Raw genomic sequence first — 15,006 nt, 5'->3', positions numbered from 1 at the left:
CACACACACACACACACACACACACACACACACGCTTCACTGGTTTTGCTTCTCTAGAGAACCTAGCCTAAGACAATAGCTTAAATTTATCAAATGCTTTTTATATGTCAGATGCTATCTGCTTTATGTGTATTAAATAATTTCATCCTCACAGCAACCCTGTAAGAGTCTTATACTCATTTTCAAAGTGAGAAATTTAGGCCCAGAGAGAGGTTAAGTAATTTGCCAGAGGCTGTATGACTTAGTAAGTAGTAAAGCTACTCTTACGGCTATTTCAAGCAAACAAGAATTCAATCTTCTTCCTCAAATTCTTTTCTCTCAACATCCAAAATACTGTAGTCAGCCCTGGGGGAGCGGGGAGGAGAAGAGCTCAAGGGCCTGGGAGCAATGCAGAGGGCAGCACAAGGCAAGCCAAAGTTCCCCCGAAGGAACGGTATGTGGCTGTGAAGGAAGAAGCTCCCAAAGGGAAAGAGGCAGCCGCACCCCACCACAATTTGGACAAGTGACACAATTTGGACACTAGGAATGGGGTCGCGAACTTAGGAGCTTCTTGGCCTGACCAGGACCTGGCTTAGCATGCTTGTGGCAGAGGTCTCTGTCGGAAGGAGAGAACAAACTTGGCAGGCCAGGACCAAGCACTCGCTGCACATGTATATGATGCGCCCAAAGTCACCCACGACCTCCTACCTGAAGGACCCCTGGCTCGGGGCAGTCTGCAGTGTGAGGCCCAGATGCGGCTGTCCTTCAAAGTGCCTGTTTGTCCAGAGCCTCACGCTGTTGCCCTGACCCACCCCCGACCATCACTATTCCACTTTAAAGTGAAACACTGTTCATTCCTGTGCTATGTGAAAAAGAAAGAAAGAAAAGAAAAGATACAACACCATTTTATATAAGGGACTTGAGTATCCGCAGGGTCCTGGAACCAATCTTCCTCAGATACCAAGGGATGACTATATACCTAAAATGAAAAGCACAGCCATATAAATTTCAATGCATTATCAGTTTGCAGCGACACATGAGACTACATGTGATTTGCTATGTTTGAAAAATAACACAATGAATCACACATAATACATGTTTGTTTTGTTTTTTTCATTAAGTACATATTTCTCCTTTCTTTTTTTGTAGGTGTGGACAACCACTGCAAAATAAAGTACAGCTGAAGGGTCGTGATCTTCTCACTCTAAAGAATTTTACAGGAGAAGAAATTAAGTATATGCTATGGCTGTCAGCAGATCTAAAATTTAGGATAAAACAGAAAGGAGAGGTATGTAGCATCTTCATCTTACCTTCCATTCCTACCAGTCAACCTTTTAAAGAGAGCCTTCCCAAAGAAAGAGGGAAACTAAAATACATTAAAATTCCTAAACAGTAGCTAAGTAATGAAAGCACACAGTCGAGATAATTGATTATTACTGAATGTATGGGCATATAAAAAAGCATAAAAATCAGTTATTTGATGACAAGTCATTGCACTTCTTTCATGAAGAATGCTGAAATTCATTGTTAACTGGATCAGAACCTAAGGAATCATTTGTCTGGAATTATTTTATTTTATACCTCCTTTCTTTTCCTCTGTGTGTTTTCTCTCAAGTTAAAAATAAGCATGATACATATTTTTGCTAGTGACAAATTTCAATTTTTAAATGCATATTAGATATTTGATCATTATGATAATGTAAAAAAATTCACAATGATGTGATAGTGTTTTAAAAAAAATTTAGATAAGCAGAGGAACAAATGGTAGCCAAGTAAGAGAAGAGATGGGATATGGTGCTTAGCTGTAAGCGTTAGTCTGCATTTTGAGCAATTTATGTTTGAAACACGCTTTCTTAATGCAGTGGCTTCATATGGGCTGCTTAATTGTGAAAGCATTTTCGTATTCCAAGCTTGTTCAGAAGCTTTTTTAAAGAGTTGGCTTCAGGTTAAAAAAGGTTTTCATGGCCATGATTTTCTTATCTAGGTGGCTAGCTCTCCAAGCCCCTACGAACAAACTGAACACAGGAGTGATCCCAATTGCTATGGGCTGATATTCCTGTGAAGACCTGAAATGAGGAGAAAAGGTCCCTCTAGATCCCAAGCCTTGTTCTTCACACCTTGTGTGTGAGGAAGATTTGCTGGCTGGAATCTGTTTGTTCCAGAACCCATCCTATCGGGCAGTCTGTCTACAGAAGAGGAAGGAGGAAGAGCGTCACCCTACCCCCACACTCTCCAGATTGTTTCCAAATGACTTCCAAAAACAAAGCCTTAATACTCCCAGGAGAATGAATGATGAAAGTGTAGTTGGAACTCTGGGGCTTAATCATTGTCCTGAGCAGGAATCTTAGTGCCCATGTTGTAATAGAGTAGCGTGTTTCTGGATGAGAAAACACCTCCAGACCAAGCACGTGCAAGGTCATTCAAAACTGAATGGGGATTTTAATGGAACTAAGATGATGTTTGTTCCTAGTGTAAAGTACTTTGGAAAAGCACTCAGGTTGAACCCAGATCAACTAATAATACTTTCTGTTATTTTATTTTATTGTTGTACTTTAAGTGTAAGTTTACAATTCAAGTTAGTCTCTCATACAAAAACTTATACATACATTGTTATGTGACCTTAATTGCTCTCCCTATACTTAATGACAGCACATTCCTCCTTTCCACCTCTGATTTCCCATGTACATTCAACCAGATCCTGACCTTCTCTGCCTTCTCATCTCACCTCCAGATAGAAGCTGCCATTTAGTCTCATGTACCTACTTGAGCTAAGTGGCACACTCTTCACGAGTATCATTTTATGTCCCATAGTCCAGTCTAATCTTTGACTGAAAAGTTGGCCTCAGGAATGGTTTAAGTGCTGGGTTGACAGAGAGTCCTGGGGCTATGCTTTCTGGGGTTCCTCTAGTCTCAGTCAGACCATTGAGTCTGGTCTTTTTACTAGAATTTGAGTTCTGCATCCCACTTTTCTCCTGCTCCAACAGGGACTCTCTGTAGTGTTCCCTGTCAGGGCGGTCATTGGTGGTAGCTGGGCACCATCTAGTTCTTCTGCTCTCAGGTTGTTGCAGTCTCTGGTTTATGTAGCCTTTCTCTCTCTAGGACTAATACTTTCTTTGTGTCATTGGTATGCTTCATTCTCCTTTACTCCAGGTGGATTGGGACCAATTGATGCATCTTAGATGGCCGCTTGCAAGCTTTTAAGACCCCAGACGCCACTCACCAAAGTACGATGCAGAACATTTTCTTAAACTTTGTTATGCCAGTTGACCTAGATGTTGCCTGAAAGCATGGTCCCCAGACCTCCGCCTCTGCTACTCTGTCCTTCAAAGTGTTTGGTTGTATTCAGGATACTTCTTAGCTTTGGTTTAGTCCAGTTGTGCTGACCTCCCCTGTAGTGTGTGCTGTTCTTCCCTTCACCTAAGATAATTCTTGTCTACTATCTAGTTAGTGAATAACCCTCACCCTCCCTCCCCACCCTCATAACCATCAAAGAATGTTTTCTTCTGTGTTTAAACCTTTTCTTCAGTTATTATAATAGTGGTCTTATACAATATTTGTCCTTTTGTGACTGACTAAATTCACTCAGCATAATGCCTTCCAGATTCATCTGTGTTATGTTTCACGGATTCATCCTTGTTTTTTATCATTGTAATAATACTTTCTAATTATACCACAATAAGACGTGGAAGTTACTGTTACTTTCCCCCACTTGTATAGACCATGAGGAAATACTTTAATTCACTTTTTAAATAATCTTTTGAACACTTATTTGGGAGAGAGAAAAAAAGCATTGAGTGATTATTTTACATTTTCTAATAATGTAAGTTTTGAAACATAATCCTTGATATTGGATATAATATATATATGTATGTATATATATATATATATTTGTTTTATTGTGGTAAAGTATACATAACATAAAATTTGCCATTTTAACCATTTTTAAGTGTACAATTCAGTGACATTAGTTACATTCACAATGTTGTACAACCTTCACCACTATCTAGCTCCAAAATTTTTTCATCACCCCAAACAGAAACTCAGTACCCATCAAGCAATAACTCCCCATTCCCTCCTCTCCCAGGCCCTGGTAACCTCTGATGTCCTTTTTGTCTCTATAAATTTGCCTATTCTAGATGTTTCATATAAGTGGATTCATACAATATTTGCCCTTTGGTGTCTGTCTTATTTGACTCAGTGAGATGTTTTCAGGGTACATCCATGTTGTGGCATATATCAAAGCTTCATTCCTTTTTATGTCTGAGTATTTTGCTTTTAATTTTTTTATTCTTGTCTTTGATTTTTAGTATTTGCCTTTATTGCAAGGAAAGTCTTTAGGCATGATTTTTGAGAAAAGAAGTACTCGAACAAGATTGTCCACAGAAACAGGTGAGTATACTGACAGACTCACACCTGTGTTGAAGAGGAGGCATGAGCATGAGGGTGTGGGAGAAATAACCTAGTAGGACAATTTGTCTCTTTAGTAACCATGAAGAGAAAACATTGTCACTGGGAGCTGCAGTGCAAGCCTCTGAATTCTATTTCCAATTCTTGTCAAAGCTGTAAACAGAAAGACTGTCTTCATCTGTAGGAATTCCGTAAAGGCTTGTGTAGAAGTCCCAAATAGCTCTTCACGTTTGGTGCAAAATGTTAAGTGGGCACAAATTGCCAGGCCTAAAACTCAGGTGGGAAAGTAATGTATCTGTTTTTCTAACACGTAGCCAACTTTGTGTGTGTGGGGTGGGGGTAAAGGGGACGTCCTGCTGAATGCTAACCTAATGTCTTCAACTTTTGGCAATCCTCAATCATTTCAGGGTTCTTTGGTCAATATAGGGTTTCCTCTGCTTTCGCCACAGTCATGGCTCAGTCATGAAGAGCATGTGAATATCAGAACATCTTAGGCTGCGGGTGGGGATCTGGTCCTTGATCATCAGGACATCATCATCAAATGTCCATGCTGGGACTCTATTCTTATTGGATCTTGGCTGTCTCCCACTTGCTGCGTGGAGCCAATATGTCTCTTGGTTTGGCGCTGTCAACCTCTTGGCAGCTTTCCAAGCCATACTGGGTACAAAGATAAAGCACGGCCATCGCTATTGTTCCTTCCTCATGCTGGGTACCAGGGAGCTCTATGATATTTGCTGCCTCCTGGCACTCTGTCTTAAAAGCAAGACAAAAGAAGTCCTCAGCTCTGGAGTCCTTCAAACTCATCTCTCCTTTCCCTTCCCATTCCCAGTACTGGAGGCTGGTGATAAAGCAGCAGGAAAAACTGGCTCTGACTATCTAAGTAGTCTTCTAAATCTATTGTTTGTGCCTAGAGTCCCAGGCTCTAGAAACTCAAGATTTCTTTTTTTCTCAAACTATTATCTCTGCCATTAGTTTCAAAAAGTCTGTTTTGAAACTTATAAGCCACAAACTGCCTGTTTTCTTTCTCGCTGCATTTTTGCCCTGTCAGACTTACTTTGGGTTAATAATATGATTGATCAAATGAGCAAATGGATAGGATTGAGGAGGAAGTACCACAAACAAAAACACATTGATTCTTCAAATATCTGCCTCAAAATCATCAGCACTTTCTAGGGCTTAGAAGCAAATAGCTATTCCATGCAATTTTTGTTTTGTGAGATCAGTAATGAGATTAATCAAACAGATAACAAAACTGAAGTTCAGGGAAATTAAATGACTTAGCTAAGTCAAACAGCACCAGGATTTAGATCTCTAGTCTACTGTAATTACTGATGCATTCCCCTTGCCCCCTGGGAGAAGGGAGGAGGAAGGGAAATGTATAAGGTGTCACCTAGCCTTTAAAGTCCCAGGATCAAAACATTTTGCTCCTTAATGCTGGTTCCTATAAAAGATAATGTTGGCATCTGACATATAGTTTTAAAAAAAAAGAATATTGATTCCTAGTGATTCTCAAATTCTGCTCCCTTCCAACACTGGTTTTCTGTAAGCTGGGAATAATTTTATTTTATTCTATATATACATATTTACCGTTAGTAGTTAAGAAAAGTGGTCTTTTTCAAAGTCAGCAAAAATAATTGATTAATCCATAGATATTTCTCAATTTTAAGTTTTTTAAAATGAATTTTTCTTAATTGGTGGTGTTTTATACCACTTTTCTCTGTTCAATGTCCTGAATAATTGATCAGTTTCACCTTTTACATATAGTGTGATAGTTAAGCCATTAATAAAAACAAGAGCTAAGATTTAATAAGCTTTTAGGGGCAGACCCTGTGCCAGGTGCTCGACATTTATTACGTGGATTGTCTCACCTAATCCTCATAACAGCTCCACAAGGGTGAGATCATTGAGGCAAACAGGCTGAAACAAGTTTAGTAATGGCCCAAGGACACATAGCTAATCAATGGTAGACCCAGGATTGGAAGCTATTACTAAATGTATTTTTTAAATGTCTAACTTAATTCGTAAGTGTATTAGTTATGTCTGATTCTAGGCTAATTTTTTCTACAGATGGCATTAAGCATTTCATTAGATTACGGTATTCTGTAAAGGGGTGCTCTGAAACCTGGTCAAAATTGCAAACCATAGTAACAAATACACGAGGAAAGGAACATATGACTGTACAAACTTGTAGTTCACAGATTATTCATCATTATCAGCAATAAGTACCCATGCATACGGCATCCTTCCAGACTCAACAGTAGGAGAATGAGTCAGATTGAGTAGCTGCCTCAAATACTTAAGAAACAGTAAACCCCAACTCAAAACATGGCAGAGCATTTCCCTTGTGTGCACATGTACCTTAATAGTTGTCTCTTGGTACAATTTTTCATCAAAACTTGTTACCTTGATGTTTAGAATAAAAATAGGATGTAATTTTAAGTGTCTATTACTGCCCCAGAGCTATACCAGACCCTGGGATGGGTTGTTCCTCACAGGACAGTCCTAGAGTATTCCAGTTAGTATTTCCAGTTATCTCGAGGGCTAGAACAAAATTCTCCACCCAATTTAAGCCACATTAATTGCGTATGTAACATTGTTTTTTAAAGTCTAACACGCCTACAGAAATGTGCATAAAGTGTACATAGTTCAGCGAATTCACACAAAGTGACCACACCCATGCAACTAACACTCAGTAGAGAAACAAAGTTAATAGCACCCCAGAAGCCTCCATCCCCCTTTGTGTCCCCTTCCAGTCACTACTCCACCACTCAGAGGTAATAATTACCCTGGCTTCTAACAGCATAGATTAGTTTTGCCGGTTTTAAACTTTATGTAAATGGAATCATTCAGCTTGTGTTCTTTCTCGTCTGGCTTCTTTCACTCAGCATTATGTTTGTAAGATGTATTGATGTCAGTGTGTGTAGTTGTAAATCATTTATTCCTCACCCACTCTATGTATGCCTGGTTGGCAAGCCTCAAAATTCTCCTGTGTGTCTACTGATGATTCTATTCGTTTACTGCAAATTAATTGAGCAGATAGATAGATACAGTTCTTAATCTTGGTAAGTGCAGTAGCTGATAGAAATTGCACAGGGCATTCTAAGAGACATTTCTTTACATTATTTAACATTGGTATTTAACTTTCAAGGTGAAATAGAAGCTGGTGCTTTACAGCTATTTCAAATCCATCTTCTTAAAAACACTAATATAAAAATTGTGATCCTATTCTGCAGGTATGAAAGCCAAGCACAGACAGGTTAACAACTGCCTTGGTTCTACCAGCAAGAGTCCTCTAATCCCTCATATTTCCAGTGAATGAATTCTGTATACCCTTTATTCCAAAACTTATAGGGATCTGTGAGGAAATGAAAGAGCAAAATAAGATTTACTTTTATTTTCCAAAACAGAAATTAAGAAATTAACAGAACAAAACCTTTGTCTAAGAATATCTGATATAAAAGCATAAACAAATGGAACAGATGAAAGCAGACATCTCTGGATTAAGGGTGAAAAGAGAGTGGAGCTTCATTCCTCTACCCTCCTCTCCTCAGCAATGGCAGCTCCTGGGTGGCTTTTCAGAACCTCCGAAGCCCTCCTGAAGCACTTATTGCCATCTAGATCTGATGAACTGGTGACTGTTTGACCAGTGCTTTTGGACTGGGGTCTGAGGCTTCTCTTATATCAGTGACCAAAATTGCAGAGGCAATTTCTTCCCAGATGCAATGTTCCCCATTTTATCTCTTTCAAGACAGCTGAAGTCTTGGACTCCTATTTGTTTCTCTGTGATCCCTCTTCTTAACTCCACTTCAGAAGTCCAGCCTCCATGTGAATCTTGTTTACAGTATAAAGAAGGAAATGAAAGGGCAACAGACTAATCCTGTGTTATTAGAGTAAAATGACTTCTAGTCAAAGAAAGAGTGTAACTTGGAGCAGACCTACCAGGAGGTCTTACACTTTGTTTGAAATATTTCTCCATATCCCCAACCCTCAGTGGAACTCACCCCTGTAGGCACATAGCAGATGCACAATAAATACTTTCTTAATAAATGGGCAGTATGCATGTTTGTTTAGCTGACTTTGCTCTGATTATAAACCAATTAAGTGCTCAAGAGTGAGTATACATATCACTAAACTAAATTAGCTCACTTTACAGGTAATAGAAATTTCTGTTCTTCATGTTAACAAAATAAAGAGATGTTTGCAAGTGAAAAGAAGGGGTTCTTTCTTCAGAGTCAAAAATTTCTGCTTTGTTCACTCAACAAGTATTTACCGAGCACTTAGTATGCATCAGTCATTATTCTAGGTGCTTGGGAGTAGTATGTCAGTGAACAAAAAAAAAAAGGAAATCCCTGCCTTCATGGAGCATATATTTTAGCTGGGGACACAGAGAATAAACAATAAACGTAGTAAGTAAGTGAATGATATAGTACGTTGAAAGGTCATAAGTGCCCTCAACAAGGAGAAGAATGTGTGTGAAGCTGAGGGAGAAATCTATAAGCCGTTATTGGGAATTTGGCTTCTACTCTGAGTGAAATGGGGCACCACTGGAGGATTTTAAGCAAAGGTGGGACATGATCAGACTTGTATTTTATAAGAATTTCTTTGACCGCTCTGTTGAGAATATTCTGCAGGGGAGGGGAAGGAGGGAGACAAGATAGAAGCAGTGAAACCTGCCAATAGATAACTGCATTATTCAGGTGATAGAGGCTGGGACCAGGGTTGTAGCAGTGGAAGGGGTGAGAGGGACAGATCTGGATATGTTTGGAAGGGAGAATCAACAAGATTCCTGAGGTACTGGGTAAGAGAAAGAGAGACATCAAAGGTGACCTCAAGGCTTCTGGTCTGAGCAACTGCGAAGGCTGCAGATGGAGTAGGTTGGAGGGAAAGATCAGAAGTTTGGTTTTGGACGTAATGAGTTTGAGATATCTATTAGACATACAAGTGGAGATGTTGAAAAGACAGTTGGATAGGAGTCTGGAGTTTGGGAGTGAGAGAAATCTGGCCTAGATATATTTGGGAGTCACCAGCAAATAGATGGTGTCTAAGTCCATGGGACACGATACAATTATGAAGAGAGTGAGTATAGATGGAGAGAAGATGACCAAGGACTGACCCTGGGGCACACCAACATTTTCAGGTCAAGGAGAAGAGGAGTAATCAGAAATGGGGACTGAGAAGGAACAGCTACTAAGGTAGATGTTAAAGCAAAGAGATGTGGTGTCCTGGACATTCTGTGAAGAAAATTTATCTAGGAGAAGGTGATGATCAACTTCGTTAAATTCTGCTAAGTCAAGAAGGATGAGGACTAAGAAATGGCCATGAGATTTAGCAACATGAAAGTCATTGGTAACCTTGGTGAGAGGACTTTTGGTGTAGTGGGAGGAGGGGCAAAGCCTTATGGGAATAGGTTTGAGGGAAATGAGAAGAGAGGAACTGGGGAGAGAGAATAAACAAAGAGTGTTGCTGCAAAGGAGAGCAAAGAAATGAAAGGATAGCTGGCAGGGGAAGTAGGGCTCAGAGAAAGATTTTTTTGAATGAAGGAAAAAATGAGAACAGTCTATTCAAGATGTAGGTGATATAGAGAAGAAAGGGAAAAATTACCAAAGCAATATCTTTGAGTAGACAAAAAGGGATGGCCTCTAGTGCATGAGTGGAGGTACCGGCATTGCACAAGGCATGGAAAGTTAATCTATGCTTAACAGGCAAGAAGACAGAGTAAATACCTGCGGGTACAGATGTTGGCAGGTAGGTAGATGTGATGATGGAATCTGGAAGTTCTCTTATGATTGCTGTAGTTTTTGCAGTGAGGTAGGAAGCAGCTGAGTACTGGTTCTATTTTCAAAATATGTCAAAAATTCAACCACTTTTTCATAACTTCAGCTGCTTTCACAGTGGTCTGAACTATCAACTCTAACCCGGATTTTTGCAACAGTCCCCTAATTGTCTCCCTGCTTCTGCCCTACTACAGATGTCCTATTAAAATGTAAGTCCATTCATGTCACTTCTGTGCTCCAACCTTCCAATGGCTTCCTATTTTATTCAGAAAAAAGGTCAAAGTTGTTGCCTCCTCCCCACCTTCCCTCAGCAATTTTACCTCCTACTACTCACCTCCTCACACATTCTGCACCAGCCACACCAACCTTCGTGTTGTCCCTTGAACCCACCAAGCATGTCACTTCCTCAGGACCTTTACGCATGTTCTTCCCACTGTCTGGCATGTTTTTCATGGCTCACTCATCTACCTCCTTCAGATCTTCACTTAAACGCCATGCAATTATGTGTCTTCCCTGACCATGCTATTTAAAATTACAGCTCATATTCCTTACATTCCCTACCTCCTTCCCTGCTTTATTTTTCTTATAGCATGTATTAGCATCTAATGTACAATATAGTTACTCATTTAGTTTATTATCTATATCCACTAGAATGTAAGCTCCATGCAGGTACAGACTTGTATCTTATTGTCTTAGTCATCTAGTGCTGCTATAACAGAAATACCACAAGTGGATGGCTTTAACAAAGAGAAATTTATTCTCTCACAGTCCAGTAGGCTACAAGTCCAAATTCAGGGCGTCAGCTCCAGGGGAAGGCTTTCTCTCTCTGTCGGCTTTCTCATCAGTCTTCCCCCCAGACTAGGAGCTTCTCCGTGCAGGAACCCCAGGTCCAAAGGATGCGCTCTGCTCCCGGCAGTGCTTACTTGGTGGTATGAGATTCCCAACTCTCTGCTTGCTTCCCTTTCCTTTTATCTGTTGTGAGATAAAAGGTGGTGCAGGCCACACCCCAGGGAAACTCCCTTTACATTGGATCAGGGATGTGACCTGGGTAAAGGTGGTGTTACAATCCCACCCTAATCCTCTTTAACATAAAATTACAGTCACAAAATGGAGGACAACCACACAATACTGGAAATCACGGCCCAGCCAAATTGATACACACATTTCTGGGGGACATAATTCAATCCATGACACTCAGTTACAGTGTTTTCCCCAGTGCCTAAAAAAGTGCCAGGCACATATTTGTAGAATGAATGAATGAACTTAAGAACCATACTGTGAGACTGGAACCTGTTGTAGTTACTTCACGGAGTCAGGATGAACTTCTCCCCCTCTGCCCCAAATATGGTTTGACTATTGAAACTGATGATACCACACATGCACACCGAGGATAGTAAAAGGTTTATTACAGTCATGGATTGAATTGTGTCCCCCGAAAATATGTGTCAACTTGGTTAGGCCATGATTCCCAGTATTGTGTGGTTGTCCTCCATTTCGTGATTTTCCTACATGTTATAAATCATAATCCCTGCTCATGGTTAAAGACGTTTAGGGTGGGACGTAACACCGTTGCTCAGGTCACATCCCTGATCCAATGTAAAGAGAGTTTCCCTGGGGTGTGGCCTGCACCACCTTTTATCTTATAAGAGATAAAAGGAAACGGAAGCAAGCAGAGAGTTGGGGACCTCAAACCACCAAGAAAGCAGCACCAGGAACGCGTCCTTTGGACCTGCGGTCCTTGCACGGAGAAGCTCCTAGTCCAGGGGAAGATTGATGACAAGGACCTTCCTCCAGAGCCGACAGTGAGAGAAAGCCTTCCCCTGGAGCTGATGCCCTGAATTTGGACTTCTCACCTACTAGACTGTGAGAAAATAAATTTCTGTTTGTTAAAGCCATCCACTTGTGGTATTTCTGTTATAGCGACCCTGGATAACTAAGACACTGACATAATGAGGCTTTCTGGGGAGAGCAGGCCGGGCACCCAAGCTGGTCTGAACATGTCTTGAGAGAGAAGGGAAATGAGATTGGCTTGGGGTTTTATTATAGTTAGAGGGTGGGACTGGGGTGAGGGTTCCCACACAGGGGCCAGAGCTTGCATGGTTTGACTCACCTACTGATGCCAAAGGAGGGCTTTCTTATCAGTTTGCCCAGACGTAAAGCAGAAGGTGAAGGGGGAATGGTGGGCTTGAAAGCTATCAGCAATCACACGTCAAAAATGGAGTCAGACTCTTTATTACAGGACCCATAGCAAGTAGGACTGTTTGAGTATTTCATAGTCTTTAAGATTTCTATGATGATGCCCGGAACCAAGAACATCATATCCGCAAGGGATTTTAGGGCTCTAGGAAAACTGCCTTATTTTCCAGATGAAGAAGAAGACTGAGTCCAGTTCTAACACCTCGTCCTGCCTCTGTAGATCACAATGTAAGTTGGCACAAGGGCTGGTTCCCCTATAGCAAGGCCTGGGGCTGCAGAGACTTAAAAACAATCTTGTACAATATTTTAGAGCCTTTGACTCTTAGAATCCCTGTCTATAAAATGCTAATAATAATATTTACTGTGTACTTTGTCAGAGTGAGGGTTTCAGTGGAAGAATGTTTATAAAGTACCGACACATGGTAGTGCTTTGTGACTTGTTATTGTTAGAGTCAGAACATCGCAGCCTCTTCCTAAAAACCATTTGGTCTGGGTATATTTAAGGGGACAATTTTGTATAAATTAGGTAGAATACAATGATTTCTTTTTACACAGTAGTGGAAATGATGACTATCATTTCATTGTGGGGTTTTCGATGTTTACTTTTTATGATGAAAGTTTTCAAATAAACAGAAAAGTAGAAAGATTAGTACAGCATAGCAGCATCCCAATCCCCCTTAACATCGATTCTAACATGTTAATATGTTGCTGTCTTAGTCATCTAGTGCTGCTGTAACAGAAATACCACAAAGTGGATGGCTTTAACAAACAGAACTTTATTCTCTCACAGTCTAGAAGGCTAGAAGTCCAAATTCAGAGCACCAGTTCTATGGGAAGGCTTTCTCTCTCTGTCGATTCTGGAAGAAGGTCCTTGTCATCAGTCTTCCTTTGGTCTAGGAATTTCTCCACGCAGGAACCTCGGGTCCAAAGGATGCACTCTGCTCCTGGCACTGCTTTCTTGATGGTATTAGGTCCCCATACCTCTCTGCTTGCTTCTCTCTTTTATGCCTCAAAAGAGATTGATTTAAAACACAACCTAATCTTGTAGATTGAGTCCTGCCTCATTAACATAACTGCCGCTAATCCCACCTCATTAACATCATAGAAGTAGGATTTACAACACAAGGGAAAATCACATCAGATGACAAAATGGTGGACAGTCACATAATACTGGGAAACATGGCCTAGCCAAGTTGACACACATTTTTGGGGGACACAATTCAATCCATAACAGTTGCCTTCTTTGCTTCATCTATATATTTTTGTTGCTGAAGTATTTTAAAGTAATTTAAAGCTATAATGACATTTTATTTCTAAATCCACCAGTATACATCATTAAAAACAATAAGGATATTTTCCTATTAGCTACAATATCATGATCACACCTAAAAATATATAATTTCTTAGTATCATTTAATGCCTTCCATATTCAAATGGTATTATTCAAATTGTGTTAAGGCTTTGGTAGGGTGTTTCAGGAGACCATAGGTCTAATTCTCCTTCATGGGTCTGAAGCTCCTTGCCCCCCAATTCACTATGCAATTAACAGTTTCCTCCTTTCTCGTGGAAAACAGATGGGATTAACAAATTATGACTATGGTACATTTCCCAAAAGATAAATCAGGCATATTACAATAAGGAGGAAAAAAAGTAATGTTTTCCAAATTCCTCAGACAAGTCTCTATCTTGTAGGTAAGCTTATTTGCCTTTTCATTGTGTATTAGAGAAAGCTTGCCCATTGAACCTGCTTCAAACGAGACGGTAGAGTGCTGACTGGATATCACCATTGCCCATAACTTTGCCCCAGGGCATATGATAAAAGGGCTCTTCTTATGCCCACAGAGTTTAGCTGTGGTTTGGGGCAGATGCCTCTGTATGTCAGCCTCCCCAGACCAATGGAACATGCTGTGAGGGTGGGGCAGGAGCCATCCTCATCTGCTCAGGTATTTGCAGTAATCTCACATTCCAGTGATGTGTGGAAAATGGTAAAGGTAATATATGAATGATGCTTACTTTTGTCTTGGTTGTAGGATAAAAAAAAAAAGTTAGGATAATCCTTTGACTTTTGCTGACTCTTAGTGACCTGAAACCTCCATCTCAATGCTTATTTTACTTTCACACTTTTTAATTAAGGTATAATTTACATATTGTAAAATGTAATCTTAAGTGTACAGTTCAGTGCTGACTAATGTGTATACCCATGTAACCCACAGCCCTTATCAAAATAGATAACATTTCCATTATCCCAGAAATTTTCCTAATGCCCCTTCTGAGCCAATCTCCCTTGCCTGAAGCAACCACTGTTTTGATTTCTGCCAATCTAGGTTAGTTTTGCCTGTTCTAGAACTTCATATGATTGGAATCAAACAGTATGTACTCTTTTGTATCTAACTTCTTCTGTTCAGCATAATTTCTGTAAAATTTATCCATGCTGTTACATGTATTAGTAGTTGGTTCCTTCTTATTGCTGCCTAGTATTCCATTGTATCCATGAATCCATGATATTCCATATTCATACTGCAGTTTTTTTCCATTCTCCTGGATGTACATCATAATATATATATATTTTTTAAATATTTTATTGTACTTCAGGTGAAGGCTTACAGAACAGATAGTTTCTCATGTAACAGTAACACACATGCTGTTTTAT

General features: G+C 40.1%; 1 protein-coding gene across 1 annotated transcript in view; it reads left to right on the top strand.

Annotated features, from left to right (window-relative positions):
* The window catches only part of OTC (ornithine transcarbamylase), a 99,470-nt gene that overhangs the window by 25,684 nt on the left and 58,780 nt on the right, over positions 1-15,006 (top strand). The window contains exons 2-3 of the mRNA XM_004376937.1: positions 1,129-1,267; positions 4,287-4,368. Coding sequence (XP_004376994.1) covers positions 1,129-1,267; positions 4,287-4,368 — 221 coding nt within the window. The remainder of the gene's footprint in view (positions 1-1,128; positions 1,268-4,286; positions 4,369-15,006) is intronic.

The sequence above is a fragment of the Trichechus manatus genome, unplaced genomic scaffold, assembly GCF_000243295.1.
Source record: "Trichechus manatus latirostris isolate Lorelei unplaced genomic scaffold, TriManLat1.0 scaffold00046, whole genome shotgun sequence".
Lineage (NCBI taxonomy): Eukaryota > Metazoa > Chordata > Mammalia > Sirenia > Trichechidae > Trichechus > Trichechus manatus.
This window is presented reverse-complemented; position numbering and strand designations above follow the sequence as displayed.